Here is a 19605-nt window from a genome sequence, read left to right as displayed (position 1 = left end):
ACACGGGGTTTGACCTCATGAACCGTGAGCTCATGACCTGAGCCGAAATCAAGAGTTGGATGCTTAACTGACTAAGCCACCCATGTGCCCCTGTTCCTCATTTTTAATCTGAGAAAGAGGGCACTATGTGACCCCAAAAGCCGAGCGCTACATCTAAAAGCATTTTTCAGGGGCGCCTGGGTGGCTCAGTCGGTTAAGCATCCGACTTCGGCTCAGGTCATGATCTCACGGTTCATGAGTTCAAACCCCGCCTCAGGCTCTCTGCTGTCGGCACAGAGCCCACTTCAGATCCTCTGTCCCTCTCTCTCTCTCTCTGGCCCCCTCCCCTGATCACATGGTCTCTCTCAGGGTCAGTTTTTGGCTGAAGAATATATTGGGTTTGCAAGTCTAGAAAATGAATGTCATTTGCTACCACTTATCTGTAGGATTTTCTCATTATTATACAGCTAACTGTCCTATTTAATTTTTTATATTTATGTATTTTTCAGAGAGAGAGAGATTTGGACAGGGGAGGGGCAGAGAGAGGGAGACACAGAATCCGAAGCGGGCTCCAGGCTCCGAGCTGTCAGCACAGAGCCCGACGTGGGGCTCGAACTCATGAACCGCGAGATTGTGACCTGAGCTGAAGTCGGATGCTCAACCGGCCTAGCCACCCAGGCGCCCCTAACTGTTTAAAATAAAGAGAAATAATAGATGTGGAAGCTGATACGGTACTGTCACTGGAATCCCAGTGCCACCTCTTTTTAGCTGAGCCGACCTGAGCCAAAAACTGGGATTTCAAGGACATAACGCTACAGCCTGTAACCCTAACCCCTGAGCCCGTCGTCTGAGCCCTGCAGTCACTCGCGTGCTCGGGAGGACCTGCCGGGCATTTCCGAGGTAGTTCAAGGTGGCCTTCTCCAAGTAGAACGCCCGAGGCTTGACGGAGACCTTTCCTGAATCTGGCAAGGCGTGTAGCCCGAATCTGCCTTCTGGAACCTGAGCTGAGTGGCCGTATCACGTCCCTCATCGTGTGCTGTCCTGGTTCCCTTAAAGAAGAGTAGGCTGTGCAAGTGATCCCGGGAGAGCCCCCGTCACCGCGGGAGATGTCCTGCAGGCTGCTTCGCACGGCAACAACCTCCGGGCAGGGGCCCTGCTTCAGGCTGTCCTGCCGCCCAACGCCTGGGCTCCTGAGTCACGGCCGAGTCTTGGCGGTGCTTTGGCCGCGTGTCCCTCGTCTCCAAAACTGCTGGATCAACTCACGAAATGCCTTTTGTTTCCGGCCTTTTCGGGTTTAGCTTTGGAGACGCTCGGGGGACGTGTGTCTGATCAGACCCACAGCGCTTGCCCCAGGCTGCTGTCCCGGCGAGCAAACCAAAGATGGAACACGTTCAACATTTGGGGCTCCACCGGGCGCTCCGGGGACGAGGCCCGCACGCGGTGGCATTCACAACACTGACGGCAGTAAAGACCGGGAGCTTGAGCCGCCCATCGACAGGGGGCTTGTTAAAGAAGCGTGGGGTCTTTACGACTGTGAACTGTGAACGTAAGAGCAAGGAAGCGAAAGGCTCTCCAAGGGTTAATGTTCAACGAGGAAACAAACAGCAAGAATCAAGGTGCGAGCCTGTTGGTATCGGACGCCATCGTTTGCGCACGAAACGGGGAGAAGGAAACTGATATTGTGATTTATGATAAGAGAGTTGTATTTGGTCTTCATCCCTGTTCCTCGCGTGGGGTCCCCGGAACCCTCGTGAGCCCCCAAGTGACAGAACACCGCGTGCCTCTTTCGTTCCACTGAGGCGACTCTGGCTGGGCTCCTGGACGGGGACTGGTCAGCGGAAGGGCTGGAAGCTCGGACCCCCGTCCTCCGGAGAGGGGAGAGGGGCCGGAGACGGTTCATAGCCGGCCATGCCCACGCGGGGAAGCCCCCGTAAAGCCATGGCAGTCGGGGCTGGGGAGCCTCTGGGCTGGTGATCGCATTCCCCCCGGGGAGAGTGACGCCCCCCGAGTCCACGGGGACAGGGGCTTCCGTGCTGGGGACCCTCCCAGACCTCACACTGTGCGTCTCTTCGTCTGGCCGCCCCCTGGTGGCCTTCGTCCACGACCCTTAATAAGCTGGCAAACAGAAGCAAGGGCCTCCCTGAGTTCTGCGAGCCTTCTGAGCAACTCATCAAGTCCAAGGGGAAAGAGGTGGTGAGAACGTCTGATCTGTAGCCAAGTCGGACGAGAGCTGCGCGTAACCGGGGGACCTAGTCCTTCCCACCGGCATCTGAAGTGGGGCAGATTCGTGGGACCGAGCCCTCAACCTGCGCCACCTGGCGCGATCTCTGGGCGGACAGGGTCAGAATTGGGTTAAATCGAAGGACGCCCGGCTGGTGTCGCGGAGTTGTTTGCCGTGGGAAAAACCCCACAGGCCCGGCATCAGCGGTGCTGCGAGCGTGACAGTCACGTGAGAGCAGTCACGTGAGAGGAAAGACGACTCTTTTCCTAAAGCAAAAACATACACACGTTTCCTTGTAAACGCATAAATATCCCGGGAAGGATACACCAGGAGCTGGTGACGCCGGCCGGCCCTAAAAGAAAGTAGGCAGCTGGGGGGGCCGCCGTGGACGGGAGGCCCCCCACGAAATACCCTTCTGTGTCTTTCGGATTTTGAACCACAGACACGTACTACCTTCGCAAAAATAATTAAATGTTTAAAGAAAGCTGAGCACAGAACAGTAGGAACAAGACAGATAGTCCTGTAACAGAGTCACCGCGTTCGGTCATTTCCAGAAAAGAGAGTGGAAATCCAATTTCTGCTTTGGTGAAGCAATTACATAACCGACATGTGCAGGATTCCCTTGAAATTCCGGTTCCTAATAATTATTTGTTGTTGTCGTTGGGTGCAGCCCCAGAAGCGTCCCCGCCATAATGATAGACATTTTGTGGTTTTCCTGAACATCTAATTAGTAATTACATGCCTGCAGTTCAGAAAACTTTTTACCTTATTTACACACGTGTTTAACAAATCCCTTTTGCACTCCGCCTTTTTGCACTCCGCTAGCTGCATAGCACCGTTCTAGATGCTTCAGGATGGGCAGCATGCGGCCAGCCTCTGCCGTCAGACCTGAGTTCAAACCTAGTTCAGGCCCTAATCACCAGGGAAATGCAAATCAAAACCACCATGAGATGTCGCCTCGTACCTGGCAGTGTGGCTACAATGAAAACGATGAGGTGGGGCGCCCGGGTGGCTCACTGGGTTGAGCGTCCCACCCTTGATTTCGGCTCAGGTCACGATGTCACAGCCATGGGATCGAGCCTCAGGTTGGGCTCCGCACTGAGCACGCAGACTACTTTAATTCTCTCTCTCAAAGTAAATAAATAAACATTTTTAAAAAGACGAGAAACAGGGGCGCCTGGGTGGCTCAGTCACTTAAGCGTCTGACTTCAGCTCAGGTCATGATCTCACAGTTTGTGGGTTCAAGCCCCGCATCGGGCTCTGTGCTGCCAGCTCAGAGCCAGCTTCAGATCCTCTGTCCCCCTCCCCATCTCACACACGTCCTCTCTCTCTTTCTCTCAAAAATAAATAAGCATTAAAAAAAAAAAAAAGACGAGGGGCGCCTGGGTGGCTCAGTCGGTTGAGCGTCCGACTTCAGCTCAGGTTACGATCTCGCGGTCCGTGAGTTCGAGCCCCACGTCGGGCTCTGGGCTGACGGCTCGGAGCCTGGAGCCTGGTTCGGGTTCTGTGTCTTGTTTGTGACAGCACGGATGGATCTAGAAGGGATTATGCGAAGTGGAATAAGACAGAGACAGACAAACCCCATGGGATATCACACATACGTGGAATAAAAAGAAACAAATAATCAGTGAACAGAAAGCAGAATGGGGCCTGTGAACACGGAGAACAAGCCGAGGCTGCCAGAGGAGAGAGGGTGGAGGGGGCGGGCAGAATGGATGAGGGGGCGTGGGAGGCACGGGCTCCCAGTCAGGGAATGAACAAGCCGCGGAAAAAAAAGGCACAGCATAGGGAATACAGTCCATGATACCGTCATAGCCTTGGATGGTGACCAGTCGGAGCTACCCTGGTGAACACAGCATCACATGAGAGAGGTGAGTCACTGTGTTGTGCACCCAGAACGAACATACCATTGCGTGTCCGCTAAACTCAGACAAGGACAAAAACCAAAATCCAGTTCACGCTGATACCGTTTGGGCGATCTGGGATACCTGTTTCTTTGCACCTCGGTTTCCTCATCTGTGAGCGAAGGGCACGATAGTATCTACCTCATCCGGCATGATGTGCGTTAAACAGAATGTATGCAAAGAGCTGTCACGTAGGAGATGATCAGTAAATACTTTGTGTCAGGTGCTCGGTGTGTGGACGCGCTCAGAGGAACATCACTTACAAGGCAGCGTATGGTATGAAACAAGTGATACAAACAGCACATCTGGGGAGGGCAGAAACTTGTAACCAGCCGTTCATATCAGCACCTGCCTGAAACCCTTCCTTACTAGTGCTTGTCGGACCAGCTCTGTCAGAATCACCAGCAAAGGGCTGGGTGCGTGAATACAGCGCGCATTTATTTCCTGTTAGAACAATAATGCAGACTTACGACCGATCAGCATTAAGAGGTACAAATTTCCAGTTATAAATGTAAAATAAAAGCGGGGGAAAGCTTGTAGCTGGCTCATTTGGAAGAGCGTGTGACTCTTGATCTTGGGGTCATGAGTTCGAGCCCCACATTGGGTGTACAGATTACTCCAAAAAATAAACTTGAAAAAACTGTAATTTAAGAAACAATAGCATAAAAAAGATACGCGATGAGGGGCGCCTGGATGGCTCAGTCGGTTGAGCGTCCGACTTGGGCTCAGGTCATGATCTCACAGTTTGTGAGTTCGAGCCCCAAGTCGGGCTCTGTGCTGACAGCTCAGAGCCTGGAGCCTGCTTCAGATTCTGTGTCTCTCTGTCTGTCTCTCTCTCTCTCTCTCTGACCCTCCTCCACTCACGCTCTGTCTCTCTCTTCTTCGGAAATAAATAAACATTTAAAAAAAAAAAAAAAGATATGCGATGAGAGGCAAACTCCCCCACTGCCGCCCCCTTCCCTATCCCTGCCCGCAGAACGTTCATTTTTCCCAAAGACATGCGCCATTTTTTCCCAAACCTTTTTCTCTGTGTTCTTTTTTCCATATCCATGCTGCTGTGAGCCCATCCCATGATTTTTACATTTCCAATATTTCATTTTCAGTACTAGGATTCCGCCACTTGGTGATTTTTTAAAGTTTCCATTTCTCTGATGGAATTTCCTATTTTTCATTCGTTAGGATTCGGTGCCCGCCCCTTGGAAAGATATCTTCCGCGTTTACTTAATTCTCAGATGGATCCCCTGTTTATCTAGAGAATGAAGATTTAGGCCCAGCCACCTTCACAGGAAGAAAGTCATTCTAATCTCTTAAAATCCTTTCGTCCATCTTGCAAGGAATTTTGAATTTCAGTTTTTACTAAAAAGCAAGTATTTCACTGGGAAACTGTAGCGTGCATCTAAGATAAGCGAAAGCAGTGTATATTCTGCCAAGTTATTTGGTAAGAATACACCAAACACGCTGTTGCATATTATTTTGTTGGACGTTGTAAAGTTCTCTCCCGGCGCCTCATTAAGGAAGGTGTGGAGCTGGCCAGGCGGGCCTCGCAGGAGCCCCGGGGGCGGGCAGAGGCCTTGTGAGGACAGGAACACGCCTCTGCCATTTGCCCTGGGGTTGCTGGACCAGGGCTGGCCCCTGAGTCCAGCAGCAAAGAGGACACAGGTCTCTCCTCCCGCTCCCTGCACGGGGGAGAAGGAGGCAGACTTCTGCAAATTAATTGCTTTTGAACTTATTCCATCTTAGATTAGTCATGGGAAACTATACGACACATAATCAGTGTGCACTCTATTCACTGAAAATCGCTTTAAAGTTTGGGTAAGACTGAGAAGAGCCCCTGGAACAAAATATCCACTCAGCAACCTTCCTATTTAAAGACATGAGTTCTCGGGGCGCCTAGGGGGGCTCAGTCGGTTGAGCGTCCGACTTCAGCTCAGGTCATGATCTCGCGGTTCGTGGGTTCGAATCCCGCGTCGGGCTCTGTGCTGACAGCTCGGAGCCTGGAGCCTGCTTCGGATTCTGTGACTCTTTCTCTCTCTGCCTCTCCCCTGCTCGTGGTCTGTCTGTCTCTCAAAAATAAATAAACATTAAAGTTAAAAATATATACATATATGTATATATATATATATTTAAAACTACATGAGTTCCAAAAAATTAAAAAATATGTGATTACACAGGATGGTATTTCCTAATGAAAATACCAGAATTCTCCAAGGAAAGTAAAGTGTGAGGGCTTGGATTCACATGTATTTTGTATTTAGCAGATTTAATAAAGAACAGGTCCCTAAGCGGCGGAGTATATCCAGACACGGCGGTTGTCTCTGTTCTTTACGATGAGATTATCGACCGCATGGGGACCCGGGACCCAGGAGAGGAAAAGCGTAGTGACGCAGGCACCAGCCAGGCCTCCCACAGAAGTCTGAGCAGCCTGGCCCCATCCCGTGAGCTGTAAGAGATCCTCGTAAATGAGCATTGCATGGTAAAAATTACGCTAATTATTCCTTGTTAATTGTGTTAAATGTCAACTGTGGAATTATTAATTGCATAAGTAATGACTATCTCTTCATGTTCTATTTCAAAGTACAGTTCAGGAAGCCACAGGCACGTTCACTGTTGGGAAATACCCCTCTGCTTGCGTGGACGTGGGCCAGGCAAAGTCTGCGTGGGCCAGACCCTGGAAATTGTAAATATATTTACTCCTTGACGACCGTGTCTGGCCTCGGGCTCCTGGTAGTTCTAACGGGGGTGTTTCTGGAATGCGGGCGGCCCTCAGGCCTCGGCATCAGGACCACCCACCCCCTCACCGGGGAGGCCTGTGGGTTCCCAGCCCCACCACAGGACCTGCCGAATAAAAACTCGAGTTGCAGAAACCTGGACCTTCGGGGTCCCTGCTGTGTCCGACCGGTGGTCTTCCCCCCGGGGAAGGAAACAGGACACAGGAAACAGAACATAAGCCTCAAATTGTCTTTGCACTTGGACCAGTTCCCTCTGTTGATCTGACACAAGAATGGCTTTTTGTACGGCAACGGTGAGTGTGTTGAAAAGATCCCTTGTGTTTTAGGAGAAGAAGTTTCGTGCCTCGATGCTCACCATCACCACTGGCACTGGTAGCCCTGAGGATAAACCGGCTTGGATTTCACCCTCGAGGATTAACATTTCACAGAGCACATAAAGCCACTTGAAAGTCAAGATGAGGTGACGCCAAGCGTGCACTGCGCTCTTTGTGTGGTTGGTTTCTTGTCTTTGGCCATTCGTCGGGCACCGCGGCTGAGGCTGCTGAGTTGGATAAAGCAGTGACATTCAGGAGTTGAACCAACTGCAAGATATGCCCCTGGAGGGTGGAGCAAAGCCTGCTGACCCACCTCCCGCCCTTTGCACAATTAGGTCCACACCCGGGATCGTAGGAGAGGGAAAATTGATCTTCTATCCTCTTAATATCAGTCGCTGGGGCCTGCAAATTAAATAGGCAATGACAGATTAGCAGGAGAAAAGGCATACCATTTTCATTGATGTTAATATTTCACACGATGGGGGCTTCACCAAAGAGAAGCAAAAACTCAAAGAAGCGGCTAGACTTGGGCACTTAATGCCATTTTTGGAAAGGGCAGTAAATTGTGGGAAAGTGAGCAAAAGATCTGGGGGAACTAACGGAAGATAAGGACTATTTTAGGAAGGTCTGTTCGTGCAGATTCACCTTGATGTGACCCTCAATCTCGTGATAACAATCTCCTTCTCCCAGTGGAGGGGACCTCTCTCAAAGGAAAATCAATGCCCTGCGTTTAGGCAGATAAGAGGAGGGCAGCACACTGTTCCTGACCTGCTGATTCTCAGTTACCTTCAGCTCAAAATAACCCTTGTGCCGAAGTGGCCTATGTCAGGGGGGCGTTTCCTGACCCCCTTCGACATGGCCAGCTCGCCCAGCCGGGGAGAAGGTGGTCAGGGCTGGCACAGGAAGTGACTGCAGGCAGCGTCTTTGAGTTCTCACTGCAGCTCCCGTGCAGGACAACTGTCCCATGCTCTGGAGAGGCCTGTCTTCTGCACTGTGCCAGCGTGTAGGGCCACCAGGCAGAATCTTAGGTGGTGAAGGCAGACCCCACAGGTCCAAGGATTGAAAATGAAATAATGGGTGATTTTTAGAAGCGTTTTGCGGGGCGCCTGGGTGGCACAGTCGGTTAAGCATCCGACTTCAGCCAGGTCACGATCTCGCGGTCCGGGAGTTCGAGCCCTGCATCAGGCTCTGGGCTGATGGCTCGGAGCCTGGAGCCTGTTTCCGATTCTGTGTCTCCCTCTCTCTCTGCCCCTCCCCCGTTCATGCTCTGTCTCTCTCTGTCCGAAAAATAAATAAACGTTGAAAAAAAAAATGTTTATAAAAAAAAAAAAAAAGAAGCGTTTTGGGAAACGTGTGGATACGCTGTATCTTGAGATAGGCCTCATGTTCCAAATAATAACTCAGCGGGGTCCTATTCACAATCCAGGCGAGGCCCTAAGCGCAAGGACACCGTTGTTCCACGAGAGGGCGCCGTGGGCGGCCTGTCACCCGCCTCCGAGCTCACAGGCTGGCGGGAAGGAGGCGGGGAGCTGGCAGCTCCTGGACCGATTCGGGGGAGACAGCCCGCCGTGACACAGACAAGATCGACAAGATCAAAGCCCACGGTTGCCACAGGGGTGTGCGCACGGCAGAGGACCAGTCAAGTGGTTTCAAGGCGGAACGACACTTTTTTCAATGCAGTCGGCCGTCTTGAACAAAAGGGCTGTCCCCCGGTTGCTATGTTGCCGTTGCTAGGAGGTCCCAGGAGACCAAACACTCAGCGAGATCGCATTTCCTCTGCCTCAGCCCTTTGCGAAGCCTCACCCGCCAGGCGTCCTGGGAGCCGGAGAAACCAGCGTGCAGGGTTTCCAGCGGGGAGGATGATCCAGGGGGCGGCTGGCGCCCTGTGAACCGGGTGAACTGCCAGCCTGCCTGGGCGCGGCCCCCTCCCCAGCCCCGGAGGCCGGAGCTCAGCATGGGACAGACGGGAGGCCCGCGGAGCTGCCCCTGGGGACTGCGTGCCTGCCCCGGAGGACGCGGGCCTCGCCCAGGGCCCGGGTTCCAGCCTGGGCCGCCCGGGTCTAGGTCCTGAATTGAAGCTATTTCCAGGCAATCAGTGACAGAGACAGAACTGGAACCCGGGTGTCTCTGTGGCAAACGTAACAGGGACTTTGGTGTTGAAAAAGAAGCATCCGGGCAGGAGTGGGTAGAACACTTTAGAAGGGGGCGAGGGGGCGCAGAACGGCCGTTTGCAGAGAGACGGGTTCCTGCAGGGAGAGGGAAAACTCCAGGCTGAGCTGGGCGCCCCACGTGTCATTGCTGTGCGCCCGACCAGGGGGTCCGAGACCAGAGAGAATGCCCTTCTCCCCTCCGGGTGGGTGCACTTCCCAGAAGGCCCCGGAAGCCTGCCTCTTGCTTCAGGGCAGTTAGACTGCACCCCCAGCGCCTCTAGTCAAGGACACCCCAAAATTATACTAGTGTGTGTGAGCCCCGCCCTCCAGCATTCTCACGACACACGTGGCTCCAAGAAGCACCACCTGTCCTCACCCCCCCAACTTCCTAGATCCTGCAGGGGGTGCGTCACCTTGTCCTCACCCCCCCCAACTTCCCAGACCCTCAGCGGGGGCACCACCTGTTCCCATCCCCTACTTCCTAGACCCCGCAGTGTGGGCGCCAGGCGCGTGTAGGGGTGGGAGGTGTGGGCCCCCCGGGGAAGGGCGCGCCCTGAGTGAGGGTCCACGTCCTGCACGTTCCCTCCCAACACAAATTCTGGAAATTAAAGGCAACCCAGGTGTGAGCAAACGTGGCCGGCTGCCCACTCCGCCTGCAAAGCGTCACCAGGACACGGTGAAGAAGTGAACACGCGTGTGCACACCTGGAGGGAACGATGGCTGAAGGCACGGTGTGGACGAGTGAGTCCCGCGGGTGCCTGGAGGATGCAGAGGCCTGAGGACCGGCCTGTGGAGCCCGAGGTCCGGAGAAGGGAGGCCAGGATCCGCAGGAGGCGGGAACGTTCGAGGAGGCCTGGCCCTAAAATCGGGATAAAGGCTGCGTCTACCTCCTCCTGCTTCCAGCAGCCTTGCCGGCCCCCCACGGCCCCGGGGCAGAGGGTCCCAGCTCTGAGGTCACCTGTGCAGGCCCTCCCCCCACAGACAAGCCCCCGGCCTCCCTCACCTGCCCAGGAGGTCGGGCTCAGGCAAGAGTGCACGGCCCAGAGCACCAGGGGTCAGCTTGAAGATAGAGACCCCCCCACCCACGGCCAGCAAAGAGGACCCGGAGGAGAGACACGTGCAGGGACAGGAAAAGAACATGGACGCCAAGATCCCTTGAAGAATTCGGTCAGAGAAGTACCGATGTTAGGCCCTCTCAAGAAGAAATAAATGTTTAAAAAAAAATTGTAAGATCTGCAGGGAGAAACCCGCTCTGAAGACCAGAGTGGCAGCCGGTGTCTCAATAGTCACCGCACAGTGAGGGGAGCGGTCCCCACTGCGAGTGAGAGAGCCCCCGCCGCCATCGTGTGTGAGAGCAAGCTGCGGACCGAGCGCTCCGACTCGCTCGGACCAGGTGACCAGAGAGGCAGGGGAGCGGCATGCACGTCTCACACTCGCTCTGGCTGTGTGCCCGCCGGGTGAGCAAGTGCACGGAGCGCAGGGCTGTGGGAGGGGACTCACGGGCTCCACACAGCCGGGCACCGACAGGAAATGCCGGGGTGACCGCTGTTGGAGACAGACCACCCAAAGGATGGGAGAAAACAACATGCCTGTGGCATGGAAACCAGCACCAGAAACGCTGAAGCACTTGGGAAATTGGCGAATGGTGCGTGGAGCACTGGGCAAGTAGAACACCAGCGGTAATTATTGGTTCCAGGAAATAGATGACGAGCATGGCTTGTGCAAAGGGCCTGAGGTACAGTGTGTTCTAGGAGGAGGGGGCGGGATGAAGGGGGGGCAGGGGATGATGTCACAGGGTAGGAGGGGCCACTCCAAGGGACAGGGACTCAGCTGCTGCAGGGAGAGGGGGGGTTGCCCTGACTTACCTGTCGGCAGGAAATTTCACGTGCTGTGTTTCGAATAAGCCAGGGAAGGAGGGAGCAAGACACTGGTACAGGTAGGAGGCCACTGCCGTGCTCCGGGGCAGGACGCGATGGGGCTCGGACCAGCTGTCGGCCCTGCGAGGTGGCTGGATTTGGGGTGGACTTGAAGGACGAGCCCAAGTATTCCGTGACATACTAGTGGTGACGTGTGCAGAAAGATGGGGTCAAAAATGTTTCCCAGGCTTCGGTCTGGAAGGATAAAGGTGCCCTCAGTGAGGTGACCAGATCAACGTTCCCATTACCGACTGCGGAACCAGCCCAGACGTAGAGCACAAAACAACAACAATCACAGTATTATTATTAACGCGCGTGGTTCCAGCAGTTGACTGGGCTTGGCCACGTGTGTCTCACTTGGCGGTTGGGGCCAGGGCCCCTCGAAGATCCCGGGAGCTGGGGCTGGGCAGCAGGGGTCTGGACATCCCTCCCTCCCTGCCCCAGTATCTGCCCACGATCTCCCGAGTGTGGTGCCTTCAAGAGTGGCCAGACTCCTTACGTGGTGGCCCCGGGCTGCACAGACGCGCCGAGAAGCCACGTGGCCTTTATGCCCCAGCTCCAGCAGCAACACAGCACGGCCTCCGCGTCTGTTCCCTGGAATCCAGTCACCGTATTCAGTAGGGCAGGGATCGGTTTCCCTTCTTGATGGACGTGGACTCACAGAACTTGTGAACGCTTCCGAAGTCACCACGGCAGGTCTGGGGAAGAAGAGAAGAATTCAGCCGGGGGATGTTTTGAGTCGGACTCGCAGAGACTCTCACGGTGACTTAAACCCACGCTCGTGAGGTGACCACACGGGGGGGACGTGTGGGGGCCACAGAGTGGGACAGCCCGGCCCCCACCCCCACCGTGGGAAATCCGTGGATGCATCCAAAGGGAAAATCGAGAAAGAAAGGCAAAACAAGGCATCTTTCCCACCATTTACTCTGCACAAGTATTACTTTGCTAACAGAATTAGCACCCTCTTAAGATGGTGTTGATTTTGTCTCAATAAAACTGATTAAAAATTTTTTTTAATGTTTTTATTTATTTTTGAGACAGAGAGAGACAGAGCATGAGCAGGGGAGGGGCAGGGAGAGAGGGAGACACAGAATCCGAAGCAGCTCCAGGCTCCGAGCTGTCGGCACAGAGCCCGACGCGGGGCTCGAACCCACAGACTGTGCGATCATGACCTGAGCTGAAGTCGGGACTGAGCCACCCAGGCGCCCCTTGGTAAGACTGATTTTAAAAGGGTTTAGGATAGAACACCCATATGGCACGGGCCCCCTCGTCCGTGTGCCTCCTCACGCCTGGGCCCGCAAGGACCCCAGCGTCCGGTCTCCCCCAGCCCCCCGCCCCCAGGCTCGCAGGGCGGGCCCCCACCCACTCGGGAGAGGGGACGGTGCAGACTGGAAGCCCCGTCTGCCGGCTGGGGGCTTGGCGGCCTCTGCACTGGGAACACGAGGTCACCCTCCCACGGGTTACGGGCGGGAGGGGTGGGTGGGGAGAGAGGAAGGGCCATGTTCTTGGAAGGGAAGTGCATCCTCTAAATTAAGTGCATTATTTTTCCTGAATAAAAACACACCTGTCGTGAAACCGGCCGGTCCAAAGACACTTGATGCAGCAGCTGTGGTGGCCCCTGGCTGAAAATACCCATTTCCCCTGAGTCACCCTGCTCGGGGCGGGTGAGCCGTGGATAAAGTAACAAAGAAACACACAGATCTCCTCTGAAATAGAACTCCTCGGCCCGGAGGGAAACCGCCTGGAGCCCACCCCTCCCGGGGGCAGAGGAAACACCAGCGTGAGGCCGCTGCGAACCGTTTAACCCTCCACACACCATGAGCCCACGAACCCCCTGGAACCAGCTCCGTTATTACAGCGATCGGGTGGCCTGGCGAGCGGTGTCCCCGCAGTTCCCCAACGTGCGAGCGTGGCCGTGACGGTGGCACAAGGTCAACAGGTGGGAAGACCAGGTCAAAGGGCCACTGAGCGCCCGCTGCGGCCAGCTGGGCCCGACACAGCGCCCTCGGCCCCTGGGGAGCCCACGTGGACGCACCGAGTGGCTCCAGAGCCTTCGCCGTGACTCCGCACGCGCAGGGTGGTTGATCCACGTGGCCCCGCCACGCCGGCACAGGCCCGACTGTTCACTCTGCTGGGCGCTTTGGCCTCGGGGAGCACGGCCCCCAGACCGTCGTGCGGGTGCAGGGGCGGCGGGGGTCCCGTGTTCTGACTGCAGCAGCCCCAGCGGGCGGGGTCCCCCCGGGCTCTCACCAAAGGTGATTTTATTTTTTTCCAGTCTGGGGATAATGGCCAGGAGATGGTGGTCGCCCCGTGAGGCTAGTAACTGTCCCTCTCCCGAGGCCGTGACGCTGCACCCTGGGCACAGAAACGTGAGTCAGCGGGGCCCCAGTCAAGTTACCTTCGGCCTCACGTATGAACATCTGCTGAGTAAAGCAGATACCCACGGGAGCACAGCTGTGACCCCGGGGCCACCTTCCCCGGCGTCCGGGAGCCCCCCAGAGCGGAGCTGAAGCCCTCCCAAACAAGAACGTCCCACTGGAGAGAAAGGCAATGGCACCTGATTAATTCTGAAAGGAAGCACTCAGCCTTCAGAAACTTGGGCCGGGTCCACGGGCCTGAACAACAGCTCCATTCAGCCAGCTCCTCCCGTGTTCACCCGGCACTGAGTTCACAGCCTGGCCACCCCTCCGAGACACTCCTGGAGCCCCCACTATGTGTCAAGCACGTGTCAGGCCACGGGGACCCCGAGGAAACCAGGCACCTCTGTCCTCCCGAGCTCACGGCCTAGAGATCGAATGAGGTGGTCGGTGACGGGCAGACCCAGCTCGTGACATTCTGGGAGCCGAGGAGCAGAGGGCGTCGGTGAGGTTCTCCCCAGGTGTAGACTGAGCTCTGGGCACCAGGTAGGAGGAGTCGGGTGAACGGGGACAGCAGGGCAAAGGGAGAACTGTGGCTGGACTCGAGGCGGGTGAGATGGCCTTCGATGCCCCGTGAAGGAATTGCTTGTCCCAAGGACGTGAGAATCCACTCAGTGGAGGTGACATGATGACACATATTGGAGAGGCTCTTCCTGGGGGCGGTGCAGACAACGGGGGCCGACGGGGGAGGTCTGGAAGCCGGTTAGGAGGTCATTACAATCCGAGTGAGAAGTGATACAAACCAGACACGGTTCCGGGGCCGAGGGGACGGAGAAACCAGCACAAAGAGATACAGAAGTCCTCCTCGTATATAAAGAGCTCTTAAAAATCAAGAGGAATAAAAGAAAGATGGACAAGAGAGGTGAACAGAGGGAGGTCACAGGAGAAGACACAGGAGTGGTTCACATATATGTAAAAACGCTCACACGACAAGTAAAAACAGACACAACGCTGACAGCCCCTGTCGCCCGGGGAATGGCGGAAGTCCACGAGGCTGAGCACGCTCCCTTGCGGAGAGACAGGTGTCCTCACACCTTGGTGGTGGGAGTGCAGGTGGCACCACCGGGTGCAGCGAGATTTGACCGTTTCCGCAGAGACCCGCGCGGCGTTTCCAGCCAGCAATCTCGTGCCTGGGCTTTCACCCCGAGGACTCGTCCCCACGAGTGTGAACAGCACACGCACCGAGCCGAGAGCTCCCCAGCAGAGTCCCTGGTGCCGGCGGCCGGCCGCCCCCGAGTAAAGCTCAGCGCGCACAGGCTGAAGGGCCCCGCAGCTATGCTGTCCAGGGGCGGGGACAACTGCACTTCTTTTTTTTAAGATTTTTTATTTTGAGAGAGAGAGAGAGAGAGAGAGAGAGAGAGACAGACCCAAGCAGGCTCCACACCGCCAACATCAGAGCCCGACGCAGGGCTCAATTCCATGAACCGTGAGATCACGACCTGAGCTGAAATCAAGAGTCGGTGACCCAAACTTCACTTGTGAACAAAAATGAAAAGCAAAGTCCACAGAGAGTATGTGCCACGCTTTCTGCTGTGTAAGACAGGACGGGAAATAGAGGCACGGTTTGCATTTGCTTCCTGCCGCGGGAGGGGAAGGAAGGACGGACGGACGGCCCGGCGACAAGCACAGCAGGGCTGGGTGGAGGACGAGGAAATAAACCTCGTTTGGTCGTGATTCTGAATTAGCCGAAGAACTTCAGGTCCACGGAAATGAAATAAAATGACGGAGACAAACCCTCGACTGAACACAGGCGGAAACAAGTGAAGGTAACGTGCGTCCAATCCGTAACTTTGAACCTGTTCTCTGTGCCGCCCAGAGGCCTCCGGGACCTCACTTAGTGGCCTGTTACTGGCAGTGGCATCGGCGTAAAACCACGGCACTGTTGTCTGTGTCTTGAGGAAGAAATGTGTGGACACATGGACATCGTGGGGAATCAGAAGGGTCAGAGAAAAGGAATGGAAGAAAAGAGGCCAGTCGGCTGAGTCGTGCGGTGCGGGATTTAAATGGGAGGCACTGTGGCCTCTGCGGGCATCTCTGCACAAAACATCCTTGCCGTGACCACCGCGGGACGCCCACGTCCTGCGTTGAACACAGCCAGCTTCCGAATCTTGATAGATAAATCTGAGTCCCCTCTAAAAGAGGCCGGATTTCTCAAGGAAACGACTGATTCCAAGTTTAAGTCAAAAGTCAGCTGGGAGCACCTTGTGCCCAAAGCAGGAGGTGCCCAGAGATGCCTGGGGACGCGTCAAAGGGACCCCAGAGCTGACTCCTTCCAGCGGGCAGGCCGGCCTTGGACCATTGTGGTTACAACCCACCAAACGAAACAAAAACAAACAATAAAAGAACTCGTGAGTTTAAGTGGAGTTTAAAAATCACCAGTCTGGGGCGCCTGGGTGGCTCAGTCGGTTGGGTGGCTGACTTCGGCTCAGGTTGTGATCTTGCGGTCTGTGAGTTCAAGCCCCACGTCGGGCTCTGTGCTGACAGCTCAGAGCCTGGAGCCTGTTTTGGATTCTGTGTCTCCCTCTCTCTCTGCCCCTCCCCCGTTCATGCTCTGTCTCTCTCTGTCTCAAAAATGAATAAACATTAAAAAAAAATTTTTTTTTTAAATCACCAGTCAACACCCGGCATCATTACAGATTCAGGTAAAAATCATCGTTCGATGACCCTAAAGGCGCCGTGTGCAGTCGAACCCCCCCACGGCGGAGGGTGGGCCAGCCCACAGCGCGAGCCCCTCACCTGCCACCACGCTGGGTGTATTTGTGCCTAACACGTCTCGTCCACGTCTGGTCGGGAGGAAACAGAAACGTGCAGACTGGGGCTTGGCCGGGGAGGCACCCTGTCCGGGCTCTTGAAAAGAATCGAATGGAAAATAGACAGCAGAGAGTGGGGAGACTGCTCTAGATTAAGACGTTAAAAAGACGTAACAACGGAACATGGCGCGTGAACTTCTACGGGACCCTGGGGTTTTTCAGTTTTTTAACAGCCATGAAAGGCATGTGGGGACAATTTGAGAAATTTGAAAACAGGCTGTACATCAGGTGAATCAACGTCTGATTTCTGGAGTGTGCTAACAGACACGCGTGTGGGAGGACGTGGGTGTCTCCGTGGATGTGCAAGTGCTCGGCCGGGAGTGTCACAGTCTCTGTGCCGTCCTACCCACGGCTCGGCAAGCAGGAACGTGGCACAGTGCTCGCAATCCATGAAAGGAGTACACCTGTCCGCCGACCTCGTCTTCCCGCTTTTCCGTGAATTTCTGAACCAGAACCTTGGGAACTTAATGGCTCTCTGCCTCAGGACACTGATGAGAGCAGGGAAGCCACGACAGAGGCCGGGAAGACGGGGGACCTGGGGGTGCGGGTGAGGCCTCGGGCGGCAGGAAGAGGGTCCAACATTGCCCCCGCACCCCGTGCCAGCACTGGACCCAGTGGAGGGATGGCCGTGGCCGGTCTGGATGCATCTCTCCGCTGCCACCAGCCCTGTCACCTGCCCTACTGTTCGGGGCCCCCTCGCGGCCCTTTATCACACCTGGTCGGACGGCCCAATCCCACGGAGGCTGCCTGGATGCCCCGGAGAGCCCAGAATTCTCGGCTCCCTCCTTCCTCGGTGATTTCCCTTGCTTGCTGCTTCCTAGGGAAGAGGCATGCCCAGGCATTTTTTTAAAAAAGTTTCTTTATTTAGTGAGAGAGACACAGAGGAAGTGAGCAGGGGAGGGGCAGAGAGAGAGGGAGACAGAGGGTCCCCAGCACAGTGCAGAACCCGACACGGGGCTCGAACTCGGGAACCGCGAAAACCAAGAGTCGGACGCTTAGCCGACCGAGCCACCCCGGTGCCCCTGCCCAGGCATCTTTAATGTGCTCTTCAAAGGACCACGGAGGCTGTTGGATGTCAAAGCAGGACGAAGAACCAAGAGATAAGAGATCAAAGGCGCTAGAAGCAAGGGAAATGGGATGGACAGTCACACCGGAACATTTGCCATCAGCAGCAGCCTGAGAGCAGGCTAAGAGAAGGGAGACAGAAGCGTCAGCCGTCACCAGTTCAAGAATCCCAGTCTGGAGCTGCGTCGGCTGGGTGGGGAGATGTCCCACCCACAACTGACCGACTTAACCAGCATTTTTAGCTGGCCACCCAATCGCCTGGAGTCCGACAGACCCGGCGTTGCAGCAAATGGTGCCCCCCGCTCGCCTCCTCTGGTTACAGAGTCCTGAGCACCGTGGCCTGGGACGCGGAGAACTTCTCATCCTCTCGACCATTTGCGAAATTCATTGGCTTTAACAAACTGTTCCCCAAACACCTGGCCTGTACGTGCTCTGCTAACCAGCATGTGCTGTATCATATTCAGAAAGTGCTTATAAGCTCTCACTTGCCTTGAGAAATAACCCATCAGCTGTCAGAAAGGCTAGAGCCCATGCTGGCTCTGGCGAAACGTTCACGTCAGGGAGACACAAGCCAGTTTGGTCCGACTTAATACGTTTTAACAAAAGCCAGGTGAAGGAATCTAGCTGGAAAAGCGAGAGGATCTTAGAGGCATGCTGAGAAGTAATTCTCTCCGGGGAGGGAAACGAAAAAAGACGTGAAGCCATTTGTACCTGAAATTGGATTTCACAGACGGAACTTCTAAGTAACCCTGACCTAAAACGATGGTTTCCTAATGTCTTGACGTGGTGCAGACTTCCTGCACTTTTTGCCCAAGCCCGGGAACCGTCAGGCTCTGTCCTAGAGGTAATGAGGTTTGAAACCCCTTGAGGTATCCGAGTTCTCCCTGAAGACCACAGACGAGATCATCACAGACAGACCCTGCTTTAAACGGTACCCGGTCTGTATCGTTCTGAACGTTGAAGAGAAATCGTTCCTTGTCCCGGTAGGATCTGCTCTGTTTTATGACCGAAGGTGTGCGGCCACCTCTGCAATTCCGGAGAGTTCCGTTTAACATGCGCGAATACTCAGTCACATATAGAAATGATTTTTATAGGGCTCTTGTGTTCCCACATCGGCTTTAGGTTTGAAACCCTAAGCTGCAGTATGAAGAAACAAAATACGATAAAAAACGGGCCCTGCGTCTTTGCTAACAAGAGGGCTCCCCGCCCCTCTCCTGGTTCCCGCTGTGGGGAAATCCAAAACGTGGAACAAGAATTTGTCCCGAAGAAGCGAATCTGCTGAACCTACTGCTCAGCCCCCCCCAAAAGCCCCAACACGTTCCCCCTCACGCCCCAAAGAGCTCTTCCCCTGCCCTCCCGACACACGGGGGACACGCGTGTGCGTCTAGGCGGTCACAGGAGCCCAAACTGCACCAGCTGAAGAACATACTAGCTGCTTGAAGGGAAATTCTGCAAGCGCGGGACTGAAGTCCAACCGAATTAGAAAATGGTTCTTGGGGCGCCTGGGAGGCTCAGTCGGTTGGGCGTCCGACTTGAGCTCAGGTCATGATCTCGCAGTTCCTGAGTTTGAGCCCCGCGTCGGGCTCTGTGCTGACAGCTCAGGGTCTGGAACCTGCTTCAGATTCTGTGTCTCCCTCTCTCTCTGCCCCTCCCCCCCAAAAAATAAATAAACATTAAACAAAATTTTTAGGGGCGCCTGGGTGGCTCATTCGGTTGAGCCTCCGACTTCGGCTCAGGTCATGATCTCACGGTTCATGAGTTCGAGCCCTGTGTCGGGCTCTGTGCTGACAGCTCAGAGCCTGGAGCTGCTTCGGATTCTGTGTCTCCCTCTCTCTCTGACCCTCCCCTGTTCATGTTCTGTCTCTCTCTGTCTCAAAAATAAATAAACATTAAAAAAAAAAAAAAAAAGAAAATGGTTCTTGAAGGAGCTAAAGACTGCACCTGGCAGGACCTAAAGATGTTGTTAGAATCCTAGCACAAATCGCCGTGACTATAGAGCAGCGGCCGAGGTGGGCTTCCTCCACACGTGGGCCACCGTTATCACAGACCCACCAGCCAAGGCCCAGAGTCCCCTGGAAACCCGAGGGGAGTCCCAGACCA

At 55.0% G+C, this 19605-nt stretch overlaps 1 protein-coding gene across 1 annotated transcript; it reads right to left on the bottom strand.

Moving 5' to 3' along the window:
* Window positions 1–8514: 8514 nt before the first annotated feature.
* Window positions 8515–11905, bottom strand: LOC102900493 (splicing factor 3A subunit 2-like). The gene is made up of 4 exons (XM_019817021.2): window positions 11713–11905; window positions 11163–11408; window positions 10002–10156; window positions 8515–9393 (listed from the first exon to the last, which is right to left on the bottom strand). The coding sequence occupies exons 2-4, from the start codon at window positions 11351–11353 to the stop codon at window positions 8864–8866; spliced, it is 876 nt and encodes a 291-aa protein (XP_019672580.2). The 5' UTR covers window positions 11354–11408; window positions 11713–11905; the 3' UTR covers window positions 8515–8863.
* Window positions 11906–19605: the final 7700 nt, after the last annotated feature.

Source organism: Felis catus, chromosome E1, assembly GCF_018350175.1.
Source record: "Felis catus isolate Fca126 chromosome E1, F.catus_Fca126_mat1.0, whole genome shotgun sequence".
NCBI classification, from domain to species: domain Eukaryota; kingdom Metazoa; phylum Chordata; class Mammalia; order Carnivora; family Felidae; genus Felis; species Felis catus.
Note: the sequence above shows the minus strand (reverse complement) of the source record. Positions and strands in the feature narration are given on the sequence as shown.

Excerpts from the sequence above, each read along its gene's own strand:
- LOC102900493 (XM_019817021.2), bottom strand. The coding sequence starts at position 11,353 with ATGTCACGGAATACTTGGGCTCGTCCTTCAAGTCCACCCCAAATCCAG. Across the intron at positions 10,157-11,162 it reads GTGAAATTTCCTGCCGACAG|GGCCAGGCCTCCTCGAACGT; the intron begins GTAAGTCAGGGC and ends TCCCGATTTTAG. Across the intron at positions 9,394-10,001 it reads TCAGCCATCGTTCCCTCCAG|GAACCCGTCTCTCTGCAAAC; the intron begins GTGTGCACACGC and ends CTCTCCCTGCAG.